The sequence below is a fragment of the Salmo salar genome, chromosome ssa13, assembly GCF_905237065.1.
Source record: "Salmo salar chromosome ssa13, Ssal_v3.1, whole genome shotgun sequence".
Lineage (NCBI taxonomy): Eukaryota > Metazoa > Chordata > Actinopteri > Salmoniformes > Salmonidae > Salmo > Salmo salar.
Genome location: NC_059454.1, coordinates 16610526 through 16635212, shown reverse-complemented (window position 1 = coordinate 16635212; position 24687 = coordinate 16610526). Strand labels below are relative to the sequence as shown.

General features: G+C 43.0%; 1 protein-coding gene across 1 annotated transcript in view; it reads left to right on the top strand.

The window, feature by feature from the left end:
- The window catches only part of cacna2d3a (calcium channel, voltage-dependent, alpha 2/delta subunit 3a), a 328563-nt gene that overhangs the window by 149708 nt on the left and 154168 nt on the right, over positions 1-24687 (top strand). The window contains exons 9-11 of the mRNA XM_045692990.1: positions 4328-4402; positions 19422-19511; positions 22617-22730. Of these exons, the coding sequence (XP_045548946.1) occupies positions 4328-4402; positions 19422-19511; positions 22617-22730 (279 nt within the window). The remainder of the gene's footprint in view (positions 1-4327; positions 4403-19421; positions 19512-22616; positions 22731-24687) is intronic.

The window sequence follows — 24687 nt, the reverse complement described above, 5'->3', positions numbered from 1 at the left end:
TACGTTTTTTATCCAGCTGTGCAAATACTGCCCCCTATCCCCAACAGGTTAACCTCTTACATCTAGACGTTCCGCTAGCGGAACACCTGCTCCAATATCCAATGATAGGTGTGGCGCGAATTACAAATTCCTCAAAAATACAAAAACTTCAATTTTTCAAACATATGACTATTTCACAGCATTTTAAAGACAAGACTCTCCTTTATCTAACCACACTGTCCGATTTCAAAAAGGCTTTACAGCGAAAGCAAAACATTAGATTATGTCAGCAGAGTACCAAGCCAGAAATAATCAGACACCCATTTTTCAAGCTAGCATATAATGTCACAAAAACCCAGAAGACAGCTAAATGCAGCACTAACCTTTGATGATCTTCATCAGATGACAACCCTAGGACATTATTTTATACAATACATGCATGTTTTGTTCAATCAAGTTCATATTTATATCAAAAAACAGCTTTTTACATTAGCATGTGACGTTCAGAACTATCAAACTTCCGGGGAATTTGCTAACAATTTACTAAATTACTCACGATAAACGTTCACAAAAAGCATAACAATTATTTTAAGAATTATAGATACAGAATTCCTCTATGCACTCGATATGTCCGGTTTTAAAATAGCTTTTTGGTGAAAGCACATTTTGCAATATTCTAAGTACATAGCCCAGCCATCACGGGCTAGCTATTTAGACACCCGGCAAGTTTAGCACTCACCAATATCAGATTTACTATTATAAAAGTTTCATTACCTTTTGTTGTCTTCGTCAGAATGCACTCCCAGGACTGCTACTTCAATAACAAATGTTGGTTTGGTCCAAAATAATCCATCGTTATATCCGAATAGCGGCGTTTTGTTCGTGCGTCCCAGACACTATCCGAATGGTAAAGAAGGGTCGTGCGCATGGCGCAATTCGTGACAAAAAAAATCTAAATATTCCATTCCCGTGCTTTCGAAGCATGTCAACCGCTGTTTAAAATCCATTTTTATGCCATTTTTCTCGTAAAAAAGCGATAATATTCCGACCGGGAATGTCCATTTAGCTAAACAGAGGAAAGAAAACAAAGCTTTCGGTCGACGCGGGCACGAGCCTGAGCCTCACAGTACTGTAACCAGCCACTACCCAAACGCGCTACTTTGTTTCAGCCAGAGCCTGCAAAGCCACGATTCAGCGTTTTGCCGCCTTCTGAGAGCCTATGGCAGCCGTAGGAAGTGTCACGGGACAGCTAAGATCCTCACTCTTCAATAAACAGAGACACGAAGAACGACACCTTGTCAGACAGGCCACTTCCTGCATGAAATCTTCTCAGGTTTTTGCCTGCCATATGAGTTCTGTTATCCTCTCTGGGCTAGGTGGGACGCTTGCGTCCCACCTACTCAACAGCCAGTTGAATCCTGTGGCGCGTTATTCAAATCCTTAGATATGCTATTACTTCAATTTTTCTAAAATATGACTATTTTACACCATTTTAAAGATAAGACTCTCGTTAATCTAACCACACTGTCCGATTTCAAAAAGGCTTTACAACGAAAGCAAAACATTAGATTATGTCAGCAGAGTACCGAGCCAGAAATAATCAGACACCCATTTTTCAAGCTAGCATATAATGTCACATAAACCCAAACCACAGCTAAATGTAGCACTAACCTTTGATGATCTTCATCAGATGACAACCCTAGGACATTATGTTATACAATACATGCATGTTTTGTTCAATCAAGTTCATATTTATATCAAAAACCAGCTTTTTACATTAGCATGTGACTAGCATGTGACTAGCATTCCCACCGAACACTGCCGGTGAATTTACTAAATTACTCACGATAAACGTTCACAAAAAGCATAACAATTATTTTAAGAATTATAGATACAGAACTCCTCTATGCACTCGATATGTCCGATTTTAAAATAGCTTTTCGGTGAAAGGACATTTTGCAATATTCTCAGTAGATAGGGCTAGCTATTTAGACACCCAGCAGGTTTAGCACTCATCAAAGTCAGATTTACTATAAGAAAAATGTTCTTACCTTTGTTGTCTTCGTCAGAATGCACTCCCAGGACTTCTACTTCAATAACAAATGTTGGTTTGGTCCAAAATAATCCATCGTTATATCCAAACAGCGGCGTTTTCTTCGTGCGTTCTAGACACTATCCTAAAGGCTAAATCAGGGTTACGAGCATGGCGCAAAATGTGACAAAAGAATTCTAAATATTCCATTACCGTACTTCGAAGCATGTCAACCGCTGTTTAAAATCAATTTTTATGCCATTTTTCTCATAAAAAATTCCGACCGGGAATCTGCGTTTAGATAAACAGACAAAGGAAAACAAAGCATTCGGTCGAAGCGGGCATGCGCCTAAGCCCATAGTACTCTGAGTGGCCACTTGCCAAAAGCGATAAAGTGTTTCAGCCAGAGCCTGCCTCGATATTGTTCAACGTTTCCCCGGCTCTGAGACCCTATGGAAGACGTAGGAAGTGTCACGTTATTGCACAGATCCTGAGTCTTCAATAAAAAGAGCCAAGATGAAACACTACTTCTCAGACAGGCCACTTCCTGCTTGAAATCTTCTCAGGTTTTGGCCTGCCATAGGAGTTCTGTTATACTCACAGACACCATTCAAACAGTTTTAGAAACTTTAGGGTGTTTTCTATCCAAAGCCAATAATTATATGCATATTCTAGTTACTGGGCAGGAGTAGTAACCAGATTAAATCGGGTACATTTTTTATCCATCCGTGAAAATACTGCCCCCTATCCCCAACAGGTTAAACTCACAGACACCATTCAAACAGTTTTAGAAACTTTAGGGTGTTTTCTATCCAAAGCCAATAATTATATGCATATTGTAGTTACTGGGCAGGAGTAGTAACCAGATTAAATCGGGTACGTTTTTTATCCAGCCGTGAAAATACTGCCCCCTATCCCCAACAGGTTAAAGTCCCCGGCCTCTAGGAGCGCCGCCTCTGGATGAGCGTTTTCCTGTTTGTTTAAGGAGGTATACAGCTCATTGAGTGCGGTTTTAGTGCCAGCATCGGTCTGTGGGGGTATGTAGGCAGCTACGAAAAATACAGATGAAAACTCTCAAGGTAGATAGTGTACTCTACCTCAGGCGAGCAAAACCTTGAGACTTCCTTAGATATCGTGCACCAGCTGTTGTTTACAAATATACATAGACCGTCACCCTTTGTCTTACCAGAGGCTGCTGTTCTATCCTGCCGATGCAGTGTGTAACCCACCAGCTGTATGTTAATTATGTCATCGTTCAGCCACGACTCAATGAAACATAAGATGTGACAGTTTTTAATGTCCCGTTGGTAGGATATACTGTATGTGCTTTTAGCTCGTCCAATTTATTTTCCAGTGATTGTATGTTGGCCAGTAGTACGGATGTCAAGGGCAGATTAGCCACTCGTCGGCGGATCCTCACAAGGCACTCCGATCTCTTTCCGCAATATCTTTTCCGTCTCTTTCTCTTCCGAATGACGGGGATGAGGGCCTGTTCGGGTGTCTGGAGTAAATCCCCCTCATCCGACTCATTAAAGATAAATTATTCATCCAGTTCAAGGTGAGTAATCGCTGTTCTGATTTCCAGAAGCTCTTTTCAGTTATAAGAGACGGTAGCAGCAACATTATGTACAAAATAACTTACAAACAATGTAAAATAAAAAACAGCACGGTTGGTTAAGAGCCCATGAAATGGCAGCCATCCTCTCCGGCGCCATCTTCACACACATACACACATACAGACATACACACACACACACACACACACATATAAACACATACACATACACACATACACACACACATACACACACACACATATAAACACATACACATACACACATACACACACACATACACACAGACATACACACACACACACACACACACACACACACACACACACACACACACACACACACACACACACACACACACACACACACACACACACACATACACACACATTCACACATACACACATACACATTCAAGCATACAGACACACACATATTCACACACACATACACAGACAAACACACACACATTCACACAAATTCACACACACACACACACGTACACATACATACACACGTACACACACACGTACACAGATACACACATATACACACAGGTGCCATTTTTTCAGGGGGCTTGAACTCTAAAGGCTCCACTTAACCCACGGTTCTGTGTGTAGATTTATATGTGTCTATACATGCATCTACATGTGTGTGTTGGTCAGTCCTACAGATATATAACAACAGTATGCTCCAATTACTTTTTCTCTCCCCTCTCTCTGTCCCTGTGGTGTTTGTCTAGTACAACGACGAGGTACACTATGTAGAGCCATGCCTGAATGGAACTCTGGTCCAAGCTGACGTCACCAACAAAGACGTGAGTCTAATACAGCATAACAGTTCCTTTATGACCATGATCAAATATGATGTCTCCCAAGAGACCTATCCCAGAATGCTTTATATTCTGTTGACTATACACACGCAAATATACTGACACACAAACACACACATAACATGCACGCACATTTAAGCTGACTTTACACACACACACACACACACACACACACACACACACACACACACACACACACACACACACACACACACACACACACACACACACACACACACACACACACACACACACACACACACACACAAACACACACACATACAATGATCATTTACGCTGCTGCTACTCTGTTTGTCATATATCCTGATGCCTAGTCACCGTATCCCTATACATACACTATATATACAAAAGTATGTGGACCCCCCATTCAAACTAGTGGATTCGGCTATTTCAGCAACACCCGTTGCTGACAGGTGTATAAAATCGAGCACACAACCATGCAATCTCCCTAGACAAACATTGGCAGTAGAACGAATTTACTGAAGAGCTCAGTGACTTTCAAAGGATACCACCTTTCCAACAAGTCAGTTCGTCAAAGTGGTAGGACGTACAAGCTCACAGAATGTGACTGCCGAGTGCTGAAACACGTAGCGCAAAAATATCGTATGATCTCGGTTGCAACACACTACCGAGTTCCAAACTGCCTCTGCAATGTCAGCACAATAACTGTTCTTCAGGAGCTTCATGAAATGGGTTTCCATGACCGAGCAGTCGCACACAAGCCTCAGATCACCATGCGCAATGCCAGGAGTCGGCTGGAGTGGTGCAAAGTTCTTCGTCATTGGCTCCCGAGTGGCGCAGCTGTCTAAGGCACTGCTTCTCAGTGCTAGAGGCGTCACTACAGACCCTGGTTCGATTCCAGGCTGTATCACAACCAGCCGTGATTGGGAGTCCCATAGGGTGGCGCACAATTGGCCCAGCATTGTCCGGTTTGGTCGGGGTAGGCGGTAATTGTAAATAAGAATTTGTTCTTAACTGACCTGCCTAGTTAAATAAAGGTTAAATATAAAATATAAAATAAAAAACATAAATTGGACTCTAGAGCAGTGGAAACACATGCTCTGGAGTGATGAATCATGCTTCACTATCTGGAAGTCCAACGGACAAATCTGAGTGTGGCAGATGCCAGGAGATCGCTATCTGCCCCAATGCATAGTGCCAACTGTAAAGTTTGGTGGAGGAGGAATAATGGTCTGGGGCTGTTTTTCATGGTTCCAGTGAAGGGAAATCTTAACGCTACAATATACAATGACATTCTAGACGATTCTGTGCTTCCAACTTTGTGGCAACAGTTTGGTGAAGGCCATTTCCTGTTTCAGCATGACAATGCCCCCGTGCACAAAGCAAGGTCCACACAGAAATGATTTGTCAAGATTGGTGTGGAAGAACTTGACTGGTCTGCTCAGAACCCTGACCTCATCGAACACCTTTGGCATGAATTGAAACGCTGACTGCAAGCCAGGCCTAATTGCCCAACATCAGTGCCCGACCTCACTAATGCTCTTGTGGCAATGTTCCAACATCTAGTGGAAAGCCTTCCCAGAAAAGTGGAGGCTGTTATAGCAGCAAAGGGGAGACAAACTAATGGGGAGACATAATAATACCCATGATTTTCGAATGAGATGTTCGAAGAGCAGGTGTCCACATACTTTTGGTCATGTAGTGCATCTACCTCCAGCACTCCAGTATCCCTGCACATTGTAAATATGATACTGGAACTGACCCTGTATATAGCTTCTTACTTTCTCCTGTTCTTCTTATTTCCTATTTTTATTTCTCATGTGTTTTTATTCTACCTTATTATTTATTTTTACTACTGCATTGATACTGACTACTGAATTCTTGGGTTTGGAGCTTGCAAGAAAGTCACATGACATTAAAACTTTAAACTGAGACTTGATGGAATGTGCCCGATGTTCAGAGTGGAGAGGTTCAGCAGCCCTCTGGTCTATGTGTGTGTGTGTGTGTGTGTGTGTGTGTGGCTGGCAGTCCCATTAAGATGGTTTCAGTGATAATCCCAGTCAGGGAGATGGAGAGAGACAGGGGATAGTCTGCCTGCCTATCACTGTAGAGAGGGAAGCACAGTTAGAAACCTGCATTCATTTCCACAGTCTCATTCTCAAGGATTCATTCAGTTATACACCCACTTTACTTTCTATTTCTGCATGGACCCATTTCCAGGGGTGCATTCAAAATTCAATTTTCCCATCCTGCTAAGCCTTCCGTTAGCCAATGGCTACCCCCACTTTTCTATTTGTGTGTGTGTGTGTGTGCGTGTATACTGTATTTGCATTATCCCCATTACTTCCTGCCAAGGCAGCAGCTACTCTTCTTGGGGTACAGCAACATTCAGACAGTTATATACATTACATATTGTGTCGTTGCCCTTACAAAAAAAACATTCAAAATGTGCAGTTTGACAAATTATATTAAATGTATTAAATTTAGAGTTCCATTGTAAACACCACCTTTTCATATGTGAGGAAAATAACATGTTTTCACCTCAAATGTGAATTGTAGTTTCACATGTGAAATTTGCGATTTCACATGTTAAATATGTTCACATGTGAGAATCGGATATACCATTTCACGTAAAACAACATTTCATGTAAAACAACTCAACCTGTGAAAATCTCCCTTTAGCATTTGGAGTTGCAAGTTGTGATTGTTTTTCACATGTGAACTTGCAATTTCACACGTGTAAGTGAGATTTTCACATGTTATAGTTTTATGAAACTGCAAATTAGATTTTTATATGTGACTGTTTTTGCAATTCGACATGTGAAAGTGAAAATCTAATTTTCAGTTACAGATGTAAGAAAACTCCACATTTACTCCAATGTTTGTAAACAAAGTAAATGTAAACACATGGTTAAACTATAATTTTGATTTCATGGATGGTCAGTCCTAGCATCCATAGCGTAGTCTATGGATTTGAGAATGGTTGCATTTCTCCAGCCCCATCCCTCAGCTTTTTACCAAAAATGTGGTGGGGAGGACACTTTAATGTTTCAGTTAAGGATTGTTGCTTTAATCACCTTTACTAGAATAATAGTGTTATATTGTGTAATCCTGTAGTGAGTTGTATTTGTGCCTTTAATATCAAGCAAAATGTCTGTAGAGAACACATTTCTTAGTATTGAAAATAAAATTCATAAAAATAATGATTTGAAAGCAAATTATAAACCCAAAAGCATTTCTAGTAAAACAAAATATTGCAGGGAAACAGTTGTAAAAAGCGAGAGCAAATACATTGTAAATAGATGCAAAATATTTTTGTTCAGTAAAAACGGTTTTATGATAATTAAATAAAACACCTTTCTCTTTCCTGCAAATGTCCCTATCTTTGGTTATGATACCTTGACCTTTACTTTCACTCACTTTTTTCCAGTTGCAAGTTTTGGCACATTCATTCCAGCAGCTTAGCACCCTGCATCCCACTGCTGGTTTGCCTCTGAAGCTCATCAGGGTCGGTCCGTGGATGTGAGACCACACGTAGCTGGAAGTGGTAGAAAATAATCAGGTGAAAGATAAACATGTGGAGAAAAAAGGTCACGTGGGGATCATTTTTTTCACGTGGGCAAAACGTGAACAATTTTAATGTGAAACTTCACACATCCACTTGTTAAATCCACTTCAATCAGTGTAGATGTAGGGGAGACAATTGAGACATGGATTGTGTATGTGTGCCATTCAGAGGGTGAATGAGCAAGACAAAAGATTTAAGTGCCTTTGAACGGGGTATGGTAATATGTGCCAGACGTACCGGTTTGAGTGTGTCCAGCTCTGCAACGCTGCTGGGTTTTTCACATTCAACAGTTTCCTGTGTGTATCAAGAATGGTCCACCACCGAAAGGACAGTGTTAGGAAGGTGTTCTTAATGTTTTGTACACTCAGTGCCATAGGAGGTTGGTGGCTCGTTAATTGGGGAGGACAGGCTCGTGGTAATGGCTGGAGTGGAATGAGGGGAATGGTATCAAGTACATCCAACACATGGTTTCTATGGTTTCTATGTGTTTGATGCCATTCCATTTGCTTCCATTATTATGAGCCGTTCTCCCCTCAGCAGCCTCCTGTGCTCAGTGTATTGATACATTTTTTTCACATCTGATTTCTTCACGTTTCTTTGTTGTTGTAAGGGTGTGTGTGTGTGTGTGTGTGTGTGTGTGTGTGTGTGTGTCAATGTGTCGGTGTGTGCATGTGTGTGTGTGTGTGTGTGTGCGTGTCAATGTGTGTGTCAGTGTGTCGGTATGTGCGTGTAAGTATTAGGCCTAGAGTGTGTTTGTTGTGCTGTGAGTCAGTCCTCAGATTGCGTCTTAGCCTGCGGTAGAGGATTAGCCTAATGTCTTTAACTTGAAGAGGTTGTATGAAGTCCCTGCTTTCTGTCTCTACTAAAACTGTTCAAAGCCTCAACTGTCCATAAGGACTCATCTGTCTCTACTAAAACTGTTCAAAGGCTCAACTGTCCATAAGGACTCATCTGTCTCTACTAAAACTGTTTGAAGCCTCAACTGTCCATAAGGACTCATCTGTCTCTACTAAAACTGTTTGAAGCCTCAACTGTCCATAAGGACTCATCTGTCTCTACTAAAACTGTTCAAAGCCTCAACTGTCCATAAGGACTCATCTGTCTCTACTAAAACTGTTCAAAGCCTTAACTGTCCATAAGGACTCATCTGTCTCTACTAAAACAGTTTGAAGCCTCAACTGTCCATAAGGACTCATCTGTCTCTACTAAAACAGTTTGAAGCCTCAACTGACAAATAAACACGCTTGGTTTTTTTCAGTGAAAGTTAGCCTATCAATGTTCACCTGATTTACCACCCACCAACCGACCCACCCTCCCACACACACACACACACACACACACACACACACACACACACACACACACACACACACACACACACACACACACACACACACACACACACACACACACACACACACACACACACACACAGTTATTTGTCTGATTAAACTGATTGAAGAGGATGAATAGGAGAGAAAAACAATGACAGATAGAGAGAGGAGAAAGGAGATAGACCGAGAGAGGGATCTGGAGAGAGGGTGAGGTATAGGTAAAAGATTCCACTAAGGAGACTGTATTGGTCGAGGTATAAATAATGCCCAGGGTGTTACGTGTAAAGCAGTTGGCTCTTGGCAGTGGAATGTGTTAAGTACCGGAGGAGTTATAATAGAAGCCATGCCAGCACAATAACTGGCACTCTGATCACTTTCAAACATGACCCTCAAACACTCTCTTACACAAACACACACAGACACACACACACACAGACACACACACACACAGACACACACAGACACAAACACACACAGACACAAACACACACACACACACGCACGCACACACACACACACACACACAGAAATAGAGGGAGAGAAAGGAGGGGGAGAACTAGAATAAGGAGGACAGCTATAGTAGAGTACATAGCTCCTAGGCAGCAGAGGCTCTCTCTCTCTCCTGCAGTGACCTACTGTACTGTAAGAGCTTTTAGAAAATAATCCATCTTATCCCCCCATTCCTCTCACTCTCTCGCTCCATCTCGTTCTCTAACTTACTCACTACTCTCTCTTAATCTTATCCCCCCATTCCTCTCACTCTCTCCCTCCATCTCGTCCTCTAACTTACTCACTACTCTCTCTTAATCTTATCCCTCCATTCCTCTCACTCTCTCGCTCCATCTCGTTCTCTAACTTACTCACTACTCTCTCTTAATCTTATCCCTCCATTCCTCTCACTCTCTCGCTCCATCACGTTCTCTAACTTACTCACTACTCTCTCTCCCCTTCCCACTCTGACAGCCTGTATCTCTCTACACCTCAGTCTCCCTCTCTTCTTCATTTCATTTCCACTGACAGTCTCCACACCTAGTATCTTTAATTATCTTCCTTTACCTCATTCTGTCTCCTCATTCTGTCTCCTCATTCTGTCTCCTCATTCTGTCTCCTAGTCTTCATTCCTTATTCCTACCTCACCCTTCTGTCTCTCATTCTATGACTTTCACAAATTCTCTCTTCACCAAATCCATTTGGAGAAGTTTTTCTTCGCTTCTTTCAATGTGACACTGAATGACTTCAGTAAGAAGGGCTGGGGTTGTGCTGATAGCACCCAGTTGTCTGCTTTTAACAGACACTGTGATGTGGGTTTTATTCCGCAATGTGGTGTGTGTGTGTGTGTGTGTGTGTGTGTGTGTGTGTGTGTGTGTGTGTGTGTGTGTGCATGGGTGGGTGGGTGTGTATGCATGGACGCTCAGGCTTATCAAGGGCTTGCACAGCATGGTTCCTGCATGTCTCTGGGTTGTATTAGTTTGGTCTTATCTTTCTGTCTCTGAGTCGACTAGTTTAGTCTTATCTCCTCCCAAAGATACAGAACTCATTAGAATATCTGGGATGCTTCACCCAAAAAGCTTCTTCCTGTCTCTCTCTCTCTTTCTCCCGCTGTTGCTCTTTCTCTCTCTCACTCTTTCTCTCTCTCGCTCTTTCCCTCTCTCACTCTTTCTCTCTCAATTTCAATTTAAGGGCCTTTATTGGCATGGGAAACAAATCATAAATGAACAGTAAACATTGCACTTACAAAAGTTTCAGATGTCATTTTATGGCTAAATGCAGTGTTGTAATGATGTGCAAATAGTTAAAATACAAAAGAGAAAATAAATAAACATAAATATGGGTTGTTTAACTTCTCTAGGGCCGGCGGGACGAAATCGTCCCACCTACGTAACAGCCAGTGGAATCCTGTGGGGCGTTATTCAAATACCTTAGAAATGCTATTACTTCATATGACTATTTTACACCATTTTAAAGACAAGACTCTCGTTAATCTAACCACACTGCCCGATTTCAAAAAGGCTTTACAACGAAAGCAAAACATTAGATTATGTCAGCAGAGTACCCAGCCAGAAATAATCAGACACCCATTTTTCAAGCTAGCATATAATGTCACAAAAACCCAGAAGACAGCTAAATGCAGCACTAACCTTTGATGATCTTCATCAGATGACACACCTAGGACATTATGTTATACAATACATGCATGTTTTGTTCAATCAAGTTCATATTTATATCAAAAACCAGCTTTTTACATTAGCATGTGACGTTCAGAACTAGCATACCCCCCGCAAACTTCCGGTGAATTTACTAAATTACTCACGATAAACGTTCACAAAAAGCATAACAATTATTTTAAGAATTATAGATACAGAACTCCTCTATGCACTCGATATGTCCGATTTTAAAATAGCTTTTCGGTGAAAGCACATTTTGCAATATTCTCAGTAGATAGCCCGGCATCACAGGGCTAGCTATTTAGACACCCAGCAAGTTTAGCACTCACCAAAGTCCGATTTACTATAAGAAAAATGTTATTACCTTTGGTGTTCTTCGTCAGAATGCACTCCCAGGACTTCTACTTCAATAACAAATGTTGGTTTGGTCCCAAATAATCCATAGTTATATCCAAATAGCGGCGTTTTGTTCGTGCGTTCAAGACACTATCCGAAAGGGTAAATAAGGGTTACGAGCATGGCGCATTTCGTGACAAAAAAAATCTAAATATTCCATTACCGTACTTCGAAGCATGTCTACCGCTGTTTAAAATCCACTTTTATGCCATTTTTCTCGTAAAAAAGCGATAATATTTCGACCGGGAATCTGCATTTAGGTATACAGATGAAAGAAAATAAAGCATGGGGTCGACTCGGGCACACGCCTGAGCCCATAGTACTCTGATCGGCCACTTGCCAAACGCGATAAAGTGTTTCAGCCAGAGGCTGCCTCGATATCGTTCAGCTTTTTCCCGGGCTCTGAGAGCCTATGGCAGCCGTAGAAAGTGTCACGTTAGAGCAAAGATCCTCAGTCTTCAATAAAAAGAGCCCAGATGACCAACAACTTGTCAGACAGGCCACTTCCCATATAGAATCCTCTCAGGTTTTTGCCTGCCATATGAGTTCTGTTATACTCACAGACACCATTCAAACAGTTTTAGAAACTTTAGGGTGTATTATATCCAAAGCCAATAAGTATATGCATATTCTAGTTACTGGGCAGGAGTAGTAACCAGATTAAATCGGGTACGTTTTTTATCCGGCCGTGTCAATACTGCCCCCTACCTCCAACAGGATATACAATGGTGTTTTGTCTTCACTGGTTTCCCCTTTCTTGTGGTAACAGGTCACAAATATTGCTGCAGTGATTGTGTGGTATTTCACCTAATAGATATGGGAGTTTATCAAAATTGGGTTTGTTTTCAAATTCTTTGTGTCTGTGTAATCAGAGGGAAGTATGTGTCTCTAATATGGTCATACATTTGGCAGGAGGTTAGCAAGTGCAGCTCAGCTTCCACCTCATTCTGTGGGCAGTGTGCACATAGCCTGTCTTCTCTTAAGAGCCAGGTCTGCCTACGGCGGCCTCTCTCAATAGCAAGGCTATGCTCACTGAGTCTGTACATAGTCAAATCTTCCCTTAATTTTGGGTCAGTCACAGTAGTCAGGTATTCTGCCATTGTGTACTCTCTGTTTAGGGCCAAATAGTATTCCAGTTTGCTCTGTTAATTATTTCTGATCAGTCAAGTAATTCTCTTTTTGTTTTCTCATGATTTGGTTGGGTCTGATTGTGTTTCTGTCATGGGGTTCTGTGGGGTCTGTTTGTGTTCGTGAACAGAGCCCCAGGACCAGCTTGCTTAGGGGACACTTCTCCAGGTTCATCTCTCTGTAGGTGATGACTTTGTTATGGACGGTTTGGGAATCGCTTCCTTTTACAGTGGGGGAAAAAAGTATTTGATCCCCTGCTGATTTTGTACGTTTGCCCACTGACAAAGAAAGGATCAGTCTATAATTATAATGGTAGGTTTATTTGAACAGTGAGAGACAGAATAACAACAAAAATATCCAGAAAATGCAGGTCAGAAGTGTTATAAATTTATTTGCATTTTATTGAGGGAAATAAGTATTTGACCCCCTCTCAATCAGAAAGATTTCTGGCTCCCAGGTGTCTTTTATACAGGCAATGAGCTGAGATTAGGGGCACAATCTTAAAGGGAGTGCTCCTAACTAGCTTGTTACCTGTAAAAAAAAGACACCTGTCCACAGAAGCAATCAATCAGTCAGATTCCAAACTCTCCACCATGGCCAAGACCAAAGAGCTCTCCAAGGATGTCAGGGACAAGATTGTAGACCTACACAAGGCTGGACTGGGCTACAAGACCATCGCCAAGCAGCTTGGTGAGAAGGTGACAACATTTGGTGCGATTAATTGCAAATGGACGAAACACAAAAGAACTGTCAATATCCCTCGGCCTGGGGCTCCATGCAAGATCTCACCTCGTGGAGTTGCAATAATCATGAGAAAGGTGAGGAATCAGCCCAGAACTACACGGGAGGATCTTGTCAATGAACTCAAGGCAGCTGGGACCATAGTCACCAAGAAACCAATTGGTAACACACTACGCCATGAAGGACTGAAATCCTGCAGCGCCCGCAAGGTCCCCCTGCTCAAGAATACATATACATGCCCGTCTGAAGTTTGCCAATGAATATCTGAATGACTCAGAGGACAACTGGGTGAAAGTGTTGTGGTCAGATGAGACCAAAATGGAGCTCTTTGACATCAACTCAATTCGCCGTGTTTGGAGGAGGAGGAATGCAGCCTATGACACCAAGAACACCATCTCCCCCGTCAAACATGGAGGTGGAAACATTATGCTTTGGGGGTGTTTTTCTGCTAAGGGGACAGGACAACTTCACCGCATCAAAGGACGGGGCCATGTACCATCAAATCTTGGGTGAGAACCTCCTTCCCTCAGCCAGGGCATTGAAAATGGGTCGTGGATGGGTATTCCAGCATGACAATGACCCAAAACACACGGCCAAGGCAACAAAGGAGTGGCTCAAGAAGAAGCACATTAAGGTCCTGGAGTGGCCTAGCCAGTCTCCAGACCTTAATCCCATAGAAAATCTGTGGAGGGAGCTGAAGGTTCGAATTGCCAAACGTCAGCCTCAAAACCTTAATGACTTGGAGAAGATCTGGAAAGAGGAGTGGGACAAAATCCCTCATCAGATGTGTGCAAACCTGATGGCCAACTACAAGGAACGTCTGACCTCTGTGATTGCCAACAAGGTTTTTTTGTTGTTATTCTTTCTCTCACTGTTCAAATAAACCTACTATTAAAATTATAGACTGATCATTTCTTTGTAAGTGGGCAAACGTACAAAATCAGCTGGGGATCAAATACTTTTTCCCCCACTGTAGGAGGTTGTAGAATTTAATGTCTCTTTTCTGGATTTTGATAATTAGCCGATGTCATCCAAATTATGCTTTCCATTAATTATTTGGTATGTTACGTTGTACACAGAGGATGTTTTTGCATAATTCTGCATGCAGAGTCTCAATTTGGTGTTTTTCCCATCTTGTGAATTCTTGGTTGGTGAGTAGATCCCAGACCTGACAACCATAAAGGGCAATGGGTTCTATAACTGATTCAAGTAATTTTAGCCAGATCCTAATTGGGATGTTGCATTTATGTTCCTTTTGATGGCGTAGAAGGTCCCTCTTGCCTTGTCTCTTAGATCATTCACAGCTTTGTGGAAGTTACCTGTGTTGCTGATGTTTAGGCCGAGGTAGGTATAGTGCTTTGTGTGTTCTAGGGCAACGGTGTCTAGATGAAATTTGTATTTGTGGTCCTGGCAACTGGACCTTTTTTGGAACAACATTATTTTTGTTTTACTGAGATTTACTGTCAGGGCCCAGGTCTGACAGAATCTGTGCAGAAGATCTAGGTGCTGCTGTAGGCCCTACTTGGTTGGGGACAGAAGCACCAGATCATCAGCAAACAGTAAACATTTGACTTCAGATTCTAGTAGGCTGAGGCCGGGTGCTGCAGGCTGTTCTAGTGAACTCTCCAATTCGTTGATATATATGTTGAAGAGGGTGGGGCTTAAGCTGCATCCCTGTCTCACCCCACAGCCCGGTGGAAAGAAATGTGTGTGTTCTTTGCCAATATTAGCCACACACTTGTTGTTTGTGTACATGGATTTTATAATGTCGTATGTTTTTCATCCAACACCACTTTCCATCAATTTGTATAGCAGACCCTCATGTATAGCAGACCCTCATGCCAAATTGAGTCAAAAGCATGAGAAGACTTTGCCCTTGTTTTGGAGTCTTTGTTTGTCAGTTAAGGTGTGCAGAGTGAATACGTGGTCTGTCGTACGGTAATTTGGTAAAAAGGCAATTTGACATTTGCTCAGTACATTTTTTTCATTGAGGAAATATAGGAGCCTGCTGTTATTGATAATGCAGAGGATTTTCCCAAGATTGCTGTTGACGCATATCCCCTGATAGTTATTGTGGTCAAATTTGTCTACACTTTTGTGGATTGGGGTGATCAGTCCTTGGTTCCAAATATTGGGGAATATGTCAGAGCTGAGGATGATGTTAAAGAGTTTAAGTATAGCCAATTGGAATTTGTGGTCTGTATATTTTACCATAACCCTGTTTTTGTCTATCCCTTCCCTCTCTCACGCTGTTTTTGTCTCTCCCTACCCTCTCTCACGCTGTTTCTGTCTCTCCCTACCCTCTCTCACGCTGTTTCTGTCTCTCCCTTCCCTCTGTTTTGTGTCATCTGTCTCTGATCTCTCTCTTTATTCTTTGTCGATAAGAAAGCAATAATGTCAAATGAATGAATAGTCAGACCAGAACAAATCTTTTTGTTTCCACCTTCACTAAATATATTTGGATTCTAGTGAAAGTTCAGAAGATGGTTTCTATTTGAGTTTGATGGCCATCTCATTTCATCTCTGAGAGTAATATCTGTATATCTGCCTCAGAGAGAGAGTGAGAGAGAGAGCGAGTGAGAGAGGGAGAGAGAGAGGGAGCGAGAGAGGGAGCGAAAGAATGAGAGAGAGAGGGAGTGAGAGAGTATGAGCGAGAGGTTGTTAGTTTTGAGTGAGCTGTGAGTGAGGGAAAATTGCGCTGGTGTCTGTATGCTAACAGAGTGGACCCAGAGAGATATGAGACCCTACTATCATCAGACCCACTGCTGCTGAACACACACGCACGCACGCACGCACGCACACACACACACACACACGCTTATGCACGCACGCACACACACACACACACGCTTATGCACGCACGCACACACACACACACACACATACTGTAGTAGGTAGAGTCGGTTGGGCCTCAGGGTACAAACGTGTGCAGAGTCTATTAACCTTTTCCTTGTGCACAACAAAGTGAGCACTCACTCCATATCACCTGGCGGGTATAGGATTACTTACATCTCTGTTTAAAAGACGGGTAACAGGTAATGGTGTATTCTGAAACTGGGTGGGCTGAGGTACTTGTTTGTGTGTGTTGATGGGGAGATGTTTGTGACTCCCAAAGGAGAAGCTCGCATATGGTCTATGTTGTTGTGACTCCCAAAGGAGAAGCTCTCATATGGTCTATGTTGTTGTGCCTCCCAAAGGAGAAGCTCTCATATGGTCTATGTTGTTGTGCCTCCCAAAGGAGAAGCTCTCATATGGTCTATGTTGTTGTGCCTCCCAAAGGAGAAGCTCTCACATGGTCTATGTTGTTGTGACTCCCAAAGGAGAAGCTCGCATATGGTCTATGTTGTTGTGACTCCCAAAGGAGAAGCTCTCATATGGTCTATGTTGTTGTGACTCCCAAAGGAGAAGCTCTCATATGGTCTATGTTGTTGTGCCTCCCAAAGGAGAAGCTCTCATATGGTCTATGTTGTTGTGCCTCCCAAAGGAGAAGCTCTCATATGGTCTATGTTGTTGTGACTCCCAAAGGAGAAGCTCTCATATGGTCTATGTTGTTGTGCCTCCCAAAGGAGAAGCTCTCATATGGTCTATGTTGTTGTGACTCCCAAAGGAGAAGCTCTCATATGGTCTATGTTGTTGTGCCTCCCAAAGGAGAAGCTCTCACATGGTCTATGTTGTTGTGACTCCCAAAGGAGAAGCTCGCATATGGTCTATGTTGTTGTGACTCCCAAAGGAGAAGCTCTCATATGGTCTATGTTGTTGTGCCTCCCAAAGGAGAAGCTCTCATATGGTCTATGTTGTTGTGCCTCCCAAAGGAGAAGCTCTCACATGGTCTATGTTGTTGTGACTCCCAAAGGAGAAGCTCTCATATGGTCTATGTTGTTGTGACTCCCAAAGGAGAAGCTCTCATATGGTCTATGTTGTTGTGCCTCCCAAAGGAGAAGCTCTCATATGGTCTATGTTGTTGTGACTCCCAAAGGAGAAGCTCTCATATGGTCTATGTTGTTGTGCCTCCCAAAGGAGAAGCTCTCACATGGTCTATGTTGTTGTGACTCCCAAAGGAGAAGCTCTCACATGGTCTATGTTGTTGTGCCTCCCCGTTGCATCTGGGAATCTGTTACCCCTGTCTGATAGGAAGCACCACAAGAACAGAGGGTTGAGGAGTGGGTGAGGGGAGAGAGAAGAAGAGAGAGCTGGGAGGAGATGGAGATTTAGGGACAGGAACATCTGGAGAGGTGTGGAAAGGGATTTGAAGAGGGTTGTGTTTTGTGTGTGTGTGTGTGTGTGTGTGTGTGTGTGTGTGTGTGTGTGTGTGTGTGTGTGTGTGTGTGTGTGTGTGTGTGTGTGTGTGTGTGTGTGCATGCACGTGTTTGTTTGTTTGTGTGAGTGTGTGTTTAGATTGAGGCCAATGTTGGTAGTGCCCCCAGGCTGTAGTTTATAAGGAGACAAACAGATGACAGCCACCGGGTTGCTGACAACATTAAACTCCATTCATTTTCTGAGAGAAATTTATGTGAGCGGACACACACACACACACACACACACACACACACACACACACACACACACACACACACACACACACACACACACACACACACACACACACACACACACACAGGGGAGAATGCCTGGAGAAGAATTGGTCTTTAACTGAGTAGCCTTGGGAGGTGGGTCATGGAGGTGAACATGGTTGTGTTCACGTTTTGTGGACTAAAGTCACATGTCAGTGTGTAAATGTTAATTCACTGGTTTATTGTGAGTACTTGCCAAGTTAAAGAGGTCTGACAGACTGGCATTACAATCTCTACTCTCGTGACATGTTTTGTTTCTTACTGTCCACAATCCTTTCTTCAATTTATGTTTTTCATCCATCCCTCCATTTCCATTTTCTTTCTTCTCCTTTTACTCCCCATCTCACTCTCTGTATTAATATTCTTTCAGCACTGATAGTTGTTTTCTCTCTGTATTAATATTCTTTCAGCACTGATAGTTGTTTCTCTCTGTATTCATATTCTTTCAGCACTGATAGTTGTTTCTCTCTGTATTAATATCCTTTCAGCACTCATAGTTGTTTCTCTCTGTATTAATATCCTTTCAGCACTGATAGTTGTTTCTCTCTGTATTAATATCCTTTCAGCACTGATAGTTGTTTTCTCTCTGTATTAATATCCTTTCAGCACTGATAGTCATTTCTCTCTGTATTAATATCATTTCAGCACTGATAGTTGTTTTCTCTCTGTATTAATATCCTTTCAGCACTGATAGTTGTTTTCTCTCTGTATTAATATCCTTTCAGCACTGATAGTTGTTTCTCTCTGTATTAATATCCTTTCAGCACTGATAGTTGTTTTCTCTCTGTATTAATATCCTTTCAGCACTGATAGTTGTTTTCTCTCTGTATTAATATCCTTTCAGCACTGATAGTTGTTATCTCTCTGTATTAATATCCTTTCAGCACTGATAGTTGTTATCTCTGTATTAATATCCTTTCAGCACTGATAGTTGTTATCTCTGTATTAATATCCTTTCAGCACTGATAGTTGTTATCTCTCTGTATTAATATCCTTTCAGCACTGATAGTTGTTATCTCTCTGTATTAATATCCTTTCAGCACTGATAGCTGTTTCTCTCTGTATTAATATCCTATCAGCACTGATAGTTGTTTGCTCTCTGTCCATCTCTATGCGCAGCATTTCCGGATGAATCTGGATAAGCTGTTAGCTAAAGGCATCGGCATGCTGGACGTAGGTCTCACTGAAGCCTTCGAGGTCCTCAATGATGTGAGTACTCACACACACACACACACACACACACACACACACACACACACACACACACACACACACACACGAGTACACACACACACACACGAGTACACACAAAAACATACAAACAATGTTATACTACAGACAGACAGCAAGAGAGAGTGAAAGGGGAAGAGAGGCTGAGAGAGGGAGAAGGGCATTCAGATCAGAGTTAATTAAAACACTGCAATTAATACCTTAATCAACAGACACATGTTAACAAGAGAATGCTTGACCCAATCCAGTGGCTGGAACCCTGATTACACACAGACACACACACAATGTTATTAAAATGTGTGATGTAAGTTTGACCCAATCAGACGTGGTGCTTTGAGCACCTAGAGAAGGGTTATATAAATGATATCCATGCATATTATTAGTTCCATTATGATGATATGATTAGAGTGATGATATGTCAGGGTGTGTCTGATTATAGCGGGGTTAGTGGTTAGTGGTTAGTGTTGTGGAACGAATGTACTATATAGTAGACCTAATGGATTGTAATGAATTGAACCGCCATGCGTTCTCTCAATACCTCTCCCTCTCTCTCTCTCTCTATGTCTCTCTCTCTGTCTCTGTCTCTCTTTATCTCTGTCTTTCTCTCCCTCTCCCTCTCTCTCTCTCTCTCTCTCTCTCTCTCTCTGTCTCTCTCTCTGTCTCTGTCTCTCTTTATCTCTGTCTTTCTCTCTCTCTCTCTCTGTCTCTCTCTCTGTCTCTGTCTCTCTTTATCTCTGTCTTTCTCTCTCTCTCTCTCTGTCTCTCTCTCTGTCTCTGTCTCTCTTTATCTCTGTCTTTCTCTCTCTCTCTCTCTCTCTGTCTCTGTCTCTCTCTCTCTCTCTCTCTCTCTCTCTCTCTCTCTCTCTCTCTCTCTCTGTCTCTCTCTCTGTCTCTATCTCTGTCTTTCTCTCTCTCTCTCTCTGTCTCTCTCTCTGTCTCTGTCTCTCTTTATCTCTGTCTTTCTCTCTCTCTCTCTCTGTCTCTCTCTCTGTCTCTGTCTCTCTTTATCTCTGTCTTTTCTCTCTCTCTCTCTCTCTCTCTCTCTCTCTCTGTCTCTCTGTCTCTCTCTCTGTCTCTGTCTCTCTTTATCTCTGTCTTTCTCTCTCTCTCTCTCTGTCTCTCTCTCTGTCTCTGTCTCTCTTTATCTCTGTCTTTCTCTCTCTCTCTCTCTCTCTCTCTATGTATCTCTCTCTCTCTCTCTCTCTATGTATCTCTCTCTCTCTCTCTCTGTCTCTCTTTATCTCTGTCTCTCTCTCTCTGTCTCTCTCTCTGTCTCTGTCTCTCTTTATCTCTGTCTTTCTCTCTCTCTCTCTCTATCTCTCTATCTCTCTCTCTCTCTCTCTCTCTCTCTCTCTCTCTCTCTATGTATCTCTCTCTCTCTGTCACTTAGTCTCTCTCTCTCTCTCTCTCTCTCTCTCTCTCTCTCTGTCTCTCTTTATCTCTGTCTCTCTCTCTGTCACTTAGTCTCTCTCTCTCTCTCTCTCTCTCTCTCTCTCTCTCTCTCTCTGTCTCTCTTTATCTCTGTCTTTCTCTGTATCTTTGTCTCTATCTCTCTCTTTCTTTCTGTCTCTCTCTTTCTTTCTGTCTCTCTCTCCCTCATTGTCTCTCTCTCTATGTCTATCTATGTCTCTCTCTCTCTCCCTCTTTGTCTCTCTCTCTCTCTCTCTCTCTCTTTCTCAATCTCTCTCTCTCTCTCTCTGTCTATTCAATTCAATTCAAAAGGCTTTATTGCACTCTCTTCCCCCTCTCTCTCCTAATGCTCTCTCTCTTCCGCCTCGCTCTCTCTCTCTTTGTCTCTACCTTTTTGTGTCTATCTTACTCCCTCCCCCTCTCTCTCTCTGTCTATCTCACTCCCTTCCTCTCTCTTTGTCTCTGTCTACCTTTCTCTCTCTGTCTCTCAGTTTCTCTCTCCCTCTCTCTCTCTCTCTCTCTCTCTGTCTCCCTCCCTCCCTCTCTGTCTTTCTTCTCTCTCTCTCTCTCTCTCTCTCTCTCTCTCTCTCTCTCTCTCTCTTCCTCTCCCTCTCAATCTCTCTCTTTCTCTCTCTGTCTATTCAATTCAATTCAAAAGGCCTTATTGCAGTCTCTTCCCCTCTCTGCTAATGCTCTCTCTTCCCCCTCGCTCTCTCTGTCTATGTTTACCTTTCTCTTTCTGTCTATCTCACTCCCCCCCTCTTTCTCTGTCTATCCCACTCTCTCCCTCTCTCTCTCTGTCTATCTCCCTCCCTCCCTCAATCCCTCTCTGTCTATCTCACTCCCTCTCTCTCTTTCTCTCTCTCTCTCTATCTCTCCCTTCTCTCCCTGTCTATTCAATTCAATTCAAAAGGCTTTATTGCACTCTCTTCCCCCTCTCTCTCCTAATGCTCTCTCTTTTCAACCTCGCTCTCCTAATGCTCTCTCTCTTCCCCCTCGCTCTCTCTCTTTGTCTATCTACCTTTCTCTCTCTGTCTATCTCACTCCCCCCCTCTTTCTCTGTCTATCTCACTCCCTCTGTCTCTCTCTTTGTCTCTCTCTCTCTCTCTCGCTCTCTCTCTCTCTCTGTCGATATCACTCCCTCCCTCTCTCTGTCTATCTCACCCCCTCCCTCTATCTCATTCCCTCCCTCCCTCTTTCTCTATCTCACTCCCTCCATCTCTCTCTTTGTCTCTCTCTCTCTCTCTCTCTCTGTCTATCTCACTCCCTCCTTCTCTTTGTCTCTGTCTACCTTTCACTCTCTGTCTATCTCACTCCCTCCCTCTCTTTGTCTCTGTCTACCTTTCACTCTCTGTCTATCTCACTCCCTCCCTCTCTCTCTGTAGTTATTTGGCCGTTAGGAAAGGAGGTTAAGTTGAGACAGGGGTGTAATCTAATGTGGGTAATGGACTGTGAAACACTATCACTAGGGTTCTCTCTTCCTACGGGTTAGACTGTTAATGTGTGGATGAACTCTACTCTCCCTGTCTCCGTCCGTCGTCCTCTTCCTAAGGATTAGACTACTACATTTGCGCTAATAATCTTTCTCTCCTTCTCTCTCTATGTCCCCCTATCTCTCTCTCTCCCCCATCCCTCTCCATCCCTCTGTTTCTCTTTCCATCTCTCTCCTTTTAGTTTAACCAGACAGGTCGAGGCAGTGTGTGTAGTCAGGCCATCATGTTGGTGACCGATGGGGCAGTTGATACTTATGACTCTGTGTTCGCCAAGTACAACTGGCCCGACAGAAAGGTATGTCTCCCCCATGAGTCTCCTGTCTCTCCCTCTCTCCCCATTGTTTCCCCCGGCAGTACATCTGTGTTTAACGGATCAGCAGTGTGACCTCATGACCTTCCCTGCAGCCAGGTGGATCTCCACTGAGATACAATATGCTGCTAATGTCCCACCCAGTTGCTAACATGCTAACATGCTACGCTGACTTCTCAATGTGTAAAAGCACATCATGCTAACACGCTACACTGATTGCTCAATGTGTAAAAGCACATCATGCTAACATGCTACACTGACTACTCAATGTGTAAAAGCACATCATGCTAACATGCTACACTGACTACTCAATGTGTAAAAGCACATCATGCTGACATGCTACACTGACTGCTCAATGTGTAAAAGCACATTATGCTAACATGTTAACATGCTACACTGACTGCTCAATGTGTAAAAGCACTAATGCTAACATGCTAACATGCTACGCTGACTGCTCAATGTGTAAAAGCACATCATGTTAACATGCTAACATGCTACACTAACTGACTGTTCAATGTGTAAAACTACATCGTACTAACATGCTACACTAACTGACTGCTCAATGTGTAAAAGCACATCATGCTAACATGCTACACTGACTGCTCAATGTGTAAAAGAACATCATGGTAACATTAGAAGTCAGCAAAAAAGAAATGTCCTCTCACTGTCAACTGCGTTTATTTTCAGAAAACTTAACATGTGTAAATATTTGATTCAACAACTGAGATATAAACTGAACAAGTTCCACAGACATGTGACTAATAGAAATGGAATAATGTGTCCCTAAACAAAGGGGGGTCAAAATCAAAAGTAAAGGTCAGTATCTGGTGTGGCCACCAGCTGCATTAAGTACTGCAGTGCATCTCCTCCTCATGGATTTGCCAGTTCTTGTGAGATGTTACCCCGGTCTTACACCAAGGCACCTGCAAGTTCCCGGGCATTTCTGGGGGGAATGACCCTAGCCCTCACCCTCCAATCCAATAGGTCCCAGACGTGCTCAATGGGATTGAGATCCGGGCTCTTCGCTGGCCATGGCAGAACACTGACAATCCTGTCTTGCAGGAAATCACACACAGAACGAGCAGTATGGCTGGTGGCATTGTCATGCTGGAGGGTCATGTTAGGATGAGCCTGCAGGATGTGTACCACATGAGGGAGGAGGATGTCTTCCCTGTAATGCACAGCGTTGAGATTGCCTGCAATGACAACAAGCTCAGTCCGATGATGTTGTGACACACCGCCCCAGACCATGATGGACCCTCCACCTCCAAATCAATCCCGCTCCAGAGTACAAGCCTCGGTGTAATCCTTCGATGATAAACGCGAATCTGACCATCACCCCTGGTGAGACAAAACCGTGACTCGTCAGTGAGGAGCACTTTTTGCCAGTCCTGTCTGGTCCAGCGACGGTGGGTTTGTGCCCATAGGCGACGTTGTTGCTGGTAATGTCTGGTGAGGACCTGCCTTACAACAGGCCTACAAGCCCTCAGTCCAGCCACTCTCAGCCTATTATGGACAGTCTGAGCACTGATGGAGGGATAGTGTGGAGGGATTGTGGAGGGATTGTGCGGATTGTGCGTTCCTGATGTAACTCGGGTAGTTGTTGTTCCCAACCTGTACCTGTCCCGCAGGTGTTGTTACATGTGGTCTGGCACTGCGAGGACGATCAGCTGTCCGTCCTGTATCCTTCTACCACTGTCTTAGGCGTCTCACAGTACGGACATTGCAATTTATTGCCATGGCCACATCTGCAGTTCTCATGCCTCCTTGCAGCATGAAAGCCAAGTTAACAAGCAGATTACCGACCATTTTGAATCTCAATGTACCTTCTCCGCTATGCAATCTGGTTTCAGAGCTGGTCATGGGTGCACCTCAGCCACGCTCAAGGTCCTAAACAATATCATAACCGCCATCGATAAGAGACATTACTGGGCAGCCATAT